Raw genomic sequence first — 11,657 nt, 5'->3', positions numbered from 1 at the left:
TTTATTGTTTTCCGTGGCCTATTTTTGTAGAGAAAACAATGGAATAGTTCCTTGTGCGATTCTAGTGTATACAGCAAAGTTTAGAATCTTAAAAAAGGAAACTTAGAAACTGTATTCAAATTATTTTCTTTCTGTTATTGTTCTTTTCTTCTTTCACACCTTCTGAAACATGTATTACTCATCTTAAATTACTATTATACTTAGAAACTCTGGGAACACATAAATTTTGTTTCTAAAGGACTGACTTTATTTTAAAACATTGCATCACATTTGAATCTCAGTAAGCAAAGCTATGTCTTCATTGTATGTTGATTTTGGCAAAAAGAACAGACTTGCATACATCAGATGATATGATAAAGTAATTTAAAGTAAAAGATTTTTAACATAATAAAATAGTGTGGAATTAAAGCACAATATGTATATCTTCTGGGTAATTTAAGTCATAATGTTTCTTGTTTTCTTAGAAGTTCTAATAATTAACATTTTTTTAAATGGGCCCTTTTATAGATACTTGTGCTATTCACTGGAATAGAAGCACAGAAAAGATTCTCTCTGCTTAGATTAACAAATTCACACAATATGTGCCTAACCTGAAATAAATATATCAAATATCTGAGAAGTAGTGTGATTCATGATGACAAGTTGTTTTAAAAGGGGAATTGCTAAGATTTTTTTTTTAGCAAAGACCCTACAAAAACCAGTCTTGGGCACTGAGTGCTGAACTATTTTATAATAGCTAATTAAAAGTCTGAGTTCTTTGCCAAAGTATGCTGTTTTAAACTTACATTCTATCCCACATTCATAACATATATATGCATATTTCACTGGGGCAAGCAACTTAGAAATATGATTGCATCATAGCTGTGCAGTTATACAAGGAACTTGTCAACTTAATGCATTTATTTTTTGTAAAAGTTCACTTGTCTAATCACTGAAATATACAATGAAAGGCTACATTTAGAGGCCTAGAAAACCTATGGTTTAGTATAAAGAAATTTCAATTACAAAATAATGGGAATGTTATAATTACCAAAAATATGATATCTAATATATCATAAACTTTACCTGCAACTACTTTTTAATCACAATAACATCACACCAAGAGTACATATTTTTGTTAACTAAAATTAAAGAGGCAATTTGGGAACAAGAGACAGATTCCTTCTCTCTGTGTTTTAAATTCCTCCACATCGAACTACAGATACATTTAAGCTGTCAATCACAATACCAAAAAATGGACAGGATTTTGCTTTCTAAAATCATTGAAATACATAAAATGCCTTGGAAGATAATGATACTATTCCATAAAATCTAAATATTTTATGTGCAGTTCCCATTCTCCTATCATAGTATTCATATTTTAATTATGTATTTATTTTGATTGTTTGCATGTGAAAAACTAATCTATTATCTCAACATTAGGCTCATTTCTTTTAGAGCCAAGATAATTTTAAAATCAATAAAGACTCCTTTTTCAAGATGCTTAAGGCAGAGTGCATAAGATTCATGCTTGCTGCTTTGCCTGAGCTTCTGCTTCCTGAAATGAAAAACAAACAAAACAGATATATTTAAATATCACAAAGCATACATTTTTGTACATTTTGGATAAACTATATGAGCTCGAATTATTAAGAATATTTAAAAGCAGGGGTCCCTGTGTGGCTCAGTTGTTTGAGCATCCAACTCTTGGTTTCCACTCTGGTCATGGTCTTGGGGTCCTGGGATTTAGTCCTGTGTCTGGCTTTGCGTTCTGGCGGGAGTCTGCTTCTTTCCTGCTCTCCCTCTTCCTCTGCCCCTCCCCCACCCATGTGCTCTCTCTATTTCAAAAATAAATAAATACATCTTTAAAAAATAATATTCAACGGCAAATAATGGCTCCCAGAGAAGATTGCTTAAAAATTATTAATAGAAAAAACTATAAAATAGAAACTTCTGTTTAGAAGCATATATAATAGAAGACTGACTAATCATTACTAATTGTTTGAAATAATTCCAAAAAAACAAGTGATTTATAAGTATAGTTCATATTTTATTTAAAAGTAGATGATTTCTGGGATCCCTGGGTGGCTCAGTGATTTAGCGCTTTTTGGCCCAGAGTGTGATTCTGGAGTCCCCAGGTCGAGTCCCGTATCAGGCTCCCTGCATGAAGCCTGCTTCTCCCTCTGCCTGTGTCTCTGCCTCTCTCCCTCTCATGAATAAATAAAATCTTTAAAAAGAAAAGTAGATGATTTCTTTTCTGTGTGATTTTTCACCAAAATTGAGTGTTCAAAAACATTGTCATCTAAAGTTTATAATTAATTGTTTTTGTTTAATTAAGGTTTAAGTTCCTTGGAAAATATATTAATTGTTAAACGATTGTTGTTTTTAAATTTTACAACAGTAGGCAGGAAAAGAGGTCAAGTTGTTTTCTTCTCCTTGGGCAATGACTATCTGTAGCGTTGGAACTCTGACCTATAGATGTGCTCTGGCTCCTATTACAGTACTCGACACAAAATATGCTTCAAGGAAAGCTTATGAAACTAAAGATGGGTGGCAAGAGTGACTTTGCTGAAAGCAACTTCAGAGTTAGGTTGTAGAAATCATGTATGCTGGACAATATCATTCTAAATACACCTTCCATAAGTTGAATACTTGATAATCTCAGGAGGAGTGGAAATAGTTGAATACACCCAAATGAGCCTCTGACGCTATGCCCAGAAAAAGGAGAAAAATAAAAAACTAAAACTAAAAATGATAGATTTTTATAAAACAAAAAAAGGTAGAAATGAAAAGAAAAAAGGACACTGAAATTCATTTTTAATATACCTTTAATAAAACAGATGTAAAATATTACTGACTCACCTCCCAAAACCCTTCACCAAGTAAAAGGCCCTAAGCTCTTTTTTAAAACTCCAAACATAGTATTTGGGTGTCAAAATGAATATATCTTAGACCCACATTATATATATATTTTTCATATTATAGAACAACCTTTCAAGAATTTCCTCACACGCAGAATGAATTTTACACTAAGACCTCTCAAAGGCTTAGCACATATAGCTGGGAAAGTAGTTATATAAAGATGTAAATATGTCCTAATGTGAAATCCTTCTTCTTATGCACATCTAATACCTCTGAGTAACTAGTATTTTGGAAACAGCCTAATTCCCTAAAGTCACATCCTAACAATCTTTGCTGTAATTAGTTATATTTAACTCTCAGTTATTCCTTTTAATGGAAGAAATTATTAGCACAAACATCCAAAACAAAATGGCAATTCAAAATTCTTTGTAATATCTTCACATCATATTTAAATTATTTACCTTTTAAATTACATTTTATCCATCAAATATGTATATTGTGCTAAAATATTTGTTACTACATAGATGTAAGTAGCTAATATTCATAGTTCATAGATTATCTAACCAACTAGAGATATTTGGACACAGGTGTATGAGGTATCCTCCCCCTATATTCCTAATATAAACATCATTGGATAAATGCACTGATTTTGAGTCAGATAATCCTGGGTTCAAATTCGAGCTCTGGTACTTAATTATTATGTATCCTTGGACAAATTACTTAAATTACCTGAGCATCAGTTTCCTCCCCTGTAAAATGCCATAGAGGACACTTAGCTCATAAGGATGGTATAAGGATAAAATGAAATGCATGTGAAGTGTCTAGTTTAGCGTTTGGCCCATTGCAGGCAACTATCCTACTTTCCTGCTTTTCTCATCTCCAATTTTTGCCTAGTAACTAGGACCAATACCACAGCTAAGTGATGTTAATATAAAATTTCTCTTGGAGATATAATAAAATAGGACGGACTTAGTGGAAATAGGACTGCCTCTAATTTCACAGCAAGGCAGATTCCATTTCTTCTCCCTACAGAAAGTTCAACCAAAGCTAATGAGAAAGTTTCTCAAACCAGCATTCTCTATTCTCTCAACATACTAGTGGACATCAGTTAATGGTTCTTCTCTCAACATGAACATAACCAGATTTTTACTATTTAGTAAAAATACATTATTTCATATCTGAAAATCATCACCTCTACTATAAAGAAATGCTAGTTCTAAGGAATTATCTTTTGTATTAATAAAATAAATAGTAAATATCAGCCTACCCTGTTTTAAATGCATCCAATATAAAAATATTATAAAAATTGTCTTCCTTTTTTTTTACTGAATCGATAAATTTATTTTTTTCTTTATTTTTTTAATAAATTAATTTTTATTGGTGTTCAATTTACCAACGTACACAATAACACCCAGTGCTCATCCCGTCAAGTGTCCCCCTCCGTGCCCGTCACCCATTCCCCCCACCCCCCGCCCTCCTCCCCTTCCACCACCCCTAGTTCATTTCCCAGAGTTAGAAGTCTTTATGTTCTGTCTCCCTTTCTGATATCTCCCACACATTTCTTCTCCCTTCCCTTATATTCCCCTTCACTATTATTCATATTCCCCAAATGAATGAGTGGAGAGGATGCGGAGAAAAGGGAACCCTAAAAATTGTCTTCCACAGGAGGATTCCTTATTCTATGGAAATATTTGCCATAAGGTACTTTTAAATATCAAGTTCTCCACTGCATTGGCTTTTAATGATTTTTAAATGTAAAGAGAAGGTATGCTAATTATTTGGAAAGTGAAGAAAGGAGAAAAATATTCACATTTACCTATGGTTCTATTCAGTCTCCTAACATAATTAGAATATTAATTATACATTAAAAACAATGATATACCTCATAATATATTTTTATACAAACCCATTTTTTAAATAATAAATTTATTTTTTATTGGTGTTCAATTTGCCAACATACAGAATAACACCCAGTGCTCATCCTGTCAAGTGCCCCCCTCAGTGCCCGTCACCCATTCACTCCCACCTCCCGCCCTCCTCCCCTTCCACCACCCCTAGTTCGTTTCCCAGAGTTAGGAGTCTCTATGTTCTGTCTCCCTTTCTGATATTTCCCACACATTTCTTCTCCCTTCCCTTATATTCCCTTTCACTATTACTTATATTCCCCAAATGAGTAAGAACATATAATGTTTGTCCTTCTCCGATTGACTTACTTCACTCAGCATAATACCCTCCAGTTCCATCCACGTTGAAGCAAATGGTGGGTATTTGTCGTTTCTAATGGCTGAGTAATATTCCATTGTATACATAAACCACATCTTCCTTATCCATTCATCTTTCGATGGACACCGAGGCTCCTTCCACAGTTCGGCTATTGTGGACATTGCTGCTATAAACATCAGGGTGCAGGTGTCCCGGCGTTTCATTGCATCTGTATCTTTGGGGTAAATCCCCAACAGTGCAGTTGCTGGGTCGTAGGGCAAGTCTATTTTTAACTCTTTGAGGAACCTCCACACAGTTTTCCAGAGTAGCTGCACAATTTCACAAGGTTTTTCTTCCTCAGGCTGTCGTTTATTTCCCTTAATCTATCCTCATGGTCTTTTAATTGTTTGTCTCTTTTTTCCTCAGTTTCCCTCTTTGCCATCAACTTGTCTTCTATGTCACTCACTCGTTCTTCCAACTCCTTAACCCTCGTCGTTAGGACTTCTAGTTTGGATTGCATCTCATTCAATTGGTTTTTAATTTCTGCCTGATTGGATCTAAATTCTGCAGTCATGAAGTCTCGTGAGTCCTTAATGCTTTTTTCTAGAGCCACCAGTAGCTGTAGAATAGTGCTTCTGAATTGGCTTTCTGACATTGAAGTGTAATCCAGATTTTGTAACTCTGTGGGAGAGAGGGCTGTTTCTGATTCTTTCTTTTGAGGTGAGGTTTACCTTCTAGTCAATTTGCTCAGTACAGAGTGGCCAAAAACAAGTTGTATTGGGAAAAGGAGAGAAAGAGAGAGAAGGAAAGAAAAGAGAAAAAGAAAAAAGAAAAAGAAGAAAAAAAGGAAAAAAAGAGAAGAAGAAGAGAAAGAAAAATAAAGAAAGGTGAAAAAAAGGGGGGTGGGAGAGCAATCAGAAATCGAAAAGAAAAGAAAAAAGAAAACAAAACAAAAAACACGGGGGAGTATCTTCTGATTCTGTAGACTTTAAGTCCCTTGACTTCCCCTGGAACTGGTCCGTCTGGCTGGTCTTCTGGGGGAGGGGCCTGCTGTGCTGATTTTCAGGTGTTAGCACTTGGGGAGTTGCTCTGCCCCTGCCTGCTGCAGGGCTCAGTGGGGCTTGTTTACCCCGTGAGGCCCCAGGAGGAACAGCCACAGTGTCTATGGCAACTCTGGAAGCCTGGATTCAGCCTCCGCAGGAACTACAGGGCTCGGGTGCAGGGCCTGGAGGCTCCGGGGCGGGGCCGCTGATCTGCTCAGTTCCGGGCGGGAGCGTCCTTGCTGTTCTGGGCCCTCCCGTCCTCTGCCTGTCCCGGGGGCGGCCGGATCCTGGGCTGTGTCCTGGCGCCCTGTGCTCCGGAGCCTGCGCTGTTGGATTCGCGCTCCCGGTCGCGCAGCCGCCTCTCTGCGGAGCCGCTGGAGCCCCTCCGAGCTGCTCCCGCCGCGCAGCCCCCTCCGCGTGGAGCCTCTTCCTCTGCCCGAGCTGCCACCGCCGAGCTGCTCCCAGAGCTGCGCAGCCCCCTCCGCGGAGCCGCCGCCCGAGCCCCTCCAAGCTGCTCCGGATCCCGCTATGCGCGCTGCAGCCCTTAGGGAGCTCGGCGCACTCTCCCGTGGCGCAGGTGTCTGTTAGTGTCCCAGGGAGCCCGAGGGCATCCCCGCCCTCCTGGGTCCTGCTCTAACTCCCTGCGGGCGCCTTTCCGCCCGGGAAGGTTGGTGCAGCTCCTGCTTCTCCGGGACGGGGCTCTCCTGTCCTGGGGACACTCGCCCGGCCTCAGCCCGGCTCCTCACGCGGCCCCTCCCCCTTGGAGGCCTTTTGTTTCTTTATTTCTTATTCCTTGTCTTCCTACCTTAATAGAAGCGCGAACTCTCCTCACTGTAGCATTCCAGCTGGTCTCTCTTTAAATCTCCGGCCGAATTCGTAGATTTTCAGGATGATTTGAAGGTTATCTAGGTAATTTGGTGGGGACAGGTGATTTGGGGACCCTACTCTTCCGCCATCTTGCCCTTCCTCGAGTCCTTTGTAGATCTTGGATACTAGCCCTTTATCTGTTAGGTCATTTGCAAATATCTTCTCCCATTATGTAGGTCGTCTTTTAGTTTTGTTGACTGTTTCTTTTACTGTACAAAGGTTGTTTATCTTGATAAAGTCCCAGTAATTCATTTTTGCTTTTGTTTCCCTTGCCTTTATGGAAGTATCTAGCAAGAAGTTGCTGTGGCCAAGTTCAAAAAGGGTGTTGCCTGTGTTCTCCTCTAGGATTCTGTTGGATTCCTGTCTCAATTTAGATCTTTCATCCATTTTGAGTTTATCTTTGTGTATGGCATAAGAGAATGGTCTACTTTCAGTCTTCTGCATGCAGCTGTCCAATTTTCTTAGCACCATTTATTACAGAAAATTGTCTTTTTTGCAATGGATAATATTTCCTGCTTTGTCGAATATTAGTTGACCATAGAGTTGAGGGCCCTTTTCTGGGTACTCTATTCTCTTTCACTGATCTATGTATGTGTTTCTGTGCCAGTACCACACTGTCTTGATGACCACAGCTTTGTAGTACAACCTGAAATCTGGCATTGTGATGCCTCCAGCTATGGTTTTCTTTTTTAATATTCCCCTGGCTATTAGGGGTCTTTTATGATTCCACACAAATCTTAAGATGATTTCTTCCAACTCTCTGAAGAAAGTCCATGGTATTTTGATAGGGATTGCATTAAATGTGGAAATTGCCCTGGATAACATTGACATTTTCAGAATATTAATTCTTCCAATCCATGAGCATGGAATATTTTTCCATCTCTTTGTGTCTTCCTCTATTTCTTTCAGAAGTGTTCTGTAGTTTTAGGGTATAGATCCTTTACCTCTTTGGTGAGGTTCATTCCTAGGTATCTTATGCTTTTGGGTGCAAATGTAAATGGGATTGACTCCCTCATTTCTCTTTCTTCTGTCTCATTGTTAGTGTATAGAAATGTCGCTGATTTCTGGGCATTGATGTTGTATCCTGCCATACTGCCGAATTGCTGTATGAGTTCTAGCAATCTTGGGGTGGATTATTTTGGGTTTTCTATGTAAAGTATCATGTCATCGGCGAGGAGGGAGAGTTTGACTTCTTCTTTGCCAATTTGAATGCCTTTTATTTCTTTTGTTGTCTGATTGCTGAGGCTAGGACATCTAGTACTATGTTGAATAGCAGTGGTGACAGTGGACATCTCTGTCTTGTTTCTGATCTTAGGGGAAAGGCTCCCAGTGTCTCCCCATTGAGAATGATATTTGCTATGGGCTTTTCGTAGATGGCTTTTATGATGCAGAGGAATGTTCCCCCTATCCCTACACTCTGAAGAGTTTTGATCAGGAATGAATGCTGTATTTTGTCAAATGCTTTCTCTGCATCTATTGAGAGGATCATATGGTTCTTGTTTTTTCTCTTGCTGATATGATGAATCACATTGATTGTTTTAAGAGTGTTGAACCAGCCTTGCATCCTGGGGATAAATCCTACTTGGTCATGGTAAATAATCTTCTTAATGTATTGTTGTATCCTATTGGCTAGTATCTTGTTGAGAATTTTTGCATCCATGTTCATCATGGTTATTCGTCTATAATTCTACTTTTTGGTGGGGTCTTTGTCTAGTTTTGCAATTAAGGTGATGCTGGCCTTATAGATCGAGTTTGGAAGTATTCCATCCCTTTCTATTTTTCAGAACAGCTTTAATATAATAGGTATGATTTCTTCTTTAAACGTTTGATAGAATTCCCCTGGAAAGCCATCTGGCCCTGGCCTTTTGTGTCTTGGGAGGTTTTTGATGACTGCTTCAATTTCCTCCCTGGTTATTGGCCTGTTCAGGTTTTCTATTTCTTCCAGTTCCAGTTCTGATTGTTCGTGGTTTTCCAGAAATGTGTCCATTTCTTCTAGATTGCCTAATTTATTGGCAGATATCTTCTCATAATATGCTTTTAAAATCGTTTGTATTTCCTTGGTGTTGGTGATGATCTCTCATTTTTCATTCATGATTTTATTAATTTGAGTCTTTTCTCTTTTGTTTATAATAAAGCTTGCTAGTGTTTATCTATCTTATTAATTCTTTCAAAGAACAAACTCCTGGTTTTGTTAATCTGTTCCACAGTTCTTCTGGTCTCTATTTTTTTGAGTTCTGCTGGAGTATCTATTAACTGTCTTCTGCTGGGTGGAGGATGTATTTGCTGTTCTTTCTCTAGCTCCTTAAGGTGCAAGGTTAGCTTTTGTATTTGAGTTCATTTCAGATTTTGGATGGATGCTTGTATTGCGATATATTCCCCCCTCAGGACTGCTTTTGATGTATCCCAAAGATTTTGAATGATTGTATCTTCATTCTCATTAGTTTCCAAGAATCTTTTAAATTCTTCTCTAATTTCCTGGTTGACCCTTTCATCTTTAGCAGGATAGTTTTTCACCTCCACGTGTTTGAATTCCTTCCAAATTTCTTCTTGTGATTTAGTTCTAGTTTCAAAGCATTATGGTCTGAAAATATGCAGGGGACAATCCCAAACTTTTGGTATCTGTCAAGACCTGATTTGTGACCCAATATGTGGTCTATTCTGGAAAAAGTTCCACATGGACTTGAAAAGAATGTGTATTCAGTTGCATTTAGATGTAAGGTTCTGGAAATATCTGTGAAATCCATCTGGTCCAGTGTATCATTTAAAGCTCTTGTTTCTTTGGAGATGTTGTGCCTAGATGATCTGTCGATTACAGAATGCACTGTGTTCAAGTCTCACAATATAAGTGTATTATTATCTAAGTATGTCTTAACTTTGGTTATTAATTGATTGATATACTTGGCAGCTCTCACATTATGGGTATAAATATTCATGATTGTTAGATCCTCTTGTTGGATAGATCCTTTAAGTATGATATAGTGTCCCTCTTCATCTCTCACTACAGTCTTTGGGGTAACCTTTGATTTATCTGATATGAGGATGGCTACCCCTGTTTTCTTTTGAGGACCATTTGAATGGTAAATGGTTCTCCAACCTTTTATTTTCAGGCTGGAGGTGTCCTTACTTCTAAAATGAGTTTCTTGGGATCCCTGGGTGGCGCAGCGGTTTGGCACCTGCCTTTGGCCCAGGGCGCGATCCTGGAGACCCGGGATCGAATCCCACGTCGGGCTCCCGGTGTGTGGAGCCTGCTTCTCCCTCTGCCTGTGTCTCTGCCTCTCTCTCTCTCTCTCTGTGACTATCATAAATAAATAAAAATTAAAAAAAAATAAAATGAGTTTCTTGTAGACAGTAAATAGTTGGGTCTTGCTTTTTTTTCCAGTATGAAACCCTGTGCCTTTTGTTGGGATCATTAAGCCCATTCACACTCAGAGTTACTCTTGAAAGATATGAATTTAGTGTCATCATAATACCTATTCAGTCCCTGTTTTTATGGATTGTTTCCTTGGACTTCCTCTTTCTTTTACAGAGTCACCCTTAATGTTTCTTGCAGAACTGGTTTTGTTGTCGCATATTCTTTCAGTTTCTGCATATCTTGGAAGCTCTTTATCTCTCCTCCTATTCTGAATGAGAGCCTTGCTGGATATTGTTTCCTTGGCTGCATGTTCTTCTCATTGAGGACTCTGAATATATCCTGCCAGCCCTTTCTGGCCTGCTAGGTCTCTGTGGCGAGGTCTGCTGTTAACCTAATACTTCTCCCCATAAAAGTTAGGGATTTCTTGTCTCTTGCTGCTTTAAGGATCCTCTCTTTATCTTATGAATTCATAAGTTTCACTATTAAATGTCGGGGTTTTGAATGATTTTTATTGATTTTTGGCGGGGGGGGGTGGACCTCTTTATTTCATGGATCTGAATGCGTGTTTCCCTTCCCAAGTTAGGGAAGTTCTCAGCTATGATTTGTTCAAATACACTTTCTGGTCCTCTGTCCCTTTCGGCGCCCTCTGCAACCCCAATTAAATGTAGGTTTTTCCTTTTGAGGCTGTCATTTATTTCCCTTAACCTTTCCTCATTATATTTTAATTGTTTTCTCTTTTTTCCTCAGCTTCCTTCCTTGCCATCAACTTATCTCCTATGTCACCCACTTGTTCTTCTACCTCAATAACCCTCATTGTAAGGACCTCCAGTTTTGATTGCATCTCATTTAATTGATTTTTAGTTTCAGACTGATTAGCTCTAAATTCTGCAGTCATGAAGTCTCTTGATTCCTTTATGCTTTTTTCCAGAGCCACCAGTAGTTTTATAATTGTACTTCTGAATTGGCTTTCTGACATTGAATTGTAATCCAAATTCTGTAACTCTGTGTGAGAGAGGACTGTTTCTGATTCTTTCTTTTGTGGTCAGTTCTTTCTTCTAGTCATTTTGCTCAGTGCAGAGTGGCTAAAAACAAGTTTACTGGTAAAATGAAGGAAAGGGGGGGAGGGGAAATCAAACAAAAAACAACAAAAAAAGAAGGAATAGTATCCTCTGATTCTATATACTGTAAGTCCCTAGACTTCTCCTGGAGCATTCCAGAACTTCTTGGTTAAGAACTTGCTTTTCCCTTGTCTTTCCAGCTTGTCTTCTGGGGGAGGGGATTTCTGTGCTGATTCTCAGGTGTGTGCACCTGGGAAAGATGCCCCGCCCCCCTGCCAGGTGCACTGTTCTGTG

General features: G+C 38.6%; 1 protein-coding gene across 1 annotated transcript in view; it reads right to left on the bottom strand.

Annotated features, from left to right (window-relative positions):
- Nucleotides 1-224: 224 nt before the first annotated feature.
- Nucleotides 225-11,657, bottom strand: part of SH3BGRL (SH3 domain binding glutamate rich protein like) — a 146,538-nt gene continuing 135,105 nt past the window's right edge. Inside the window, exon 4 of the mRNA XM_055339065.1 lies at nt 225-1,537. Within this exon, the coding sequence (XP_055195040.1) occupies nt 1,505-1,537 (33 nt within the window). The 3' untranslated portion in view covers nt 225-1,504. The remainder of the gene's footprint in view (nt 1,538-11,657) is intronic.

The sequence above is a fragment of the Nyctereutes procyonoides genome, unplaced genomic scaffold (genome assembly GCF_905146905.1).
Source record: "Nyctereutes procyonoides isolate TBG_1078 unplaced genomic scaffold, NYPRO_anot_genome, whole genome shotgun sequence".
In the NCBI taxonomy this organism is placed as follows: Eukaryota; Metazoa; Chordata; class Mammalia; order Carnivora; family Canidae; genus Nyctereutes; species Nyctereutes procyonoides.
This window is presented reverse-complemented; position numbering and strand designations above follow the sequence as displayed.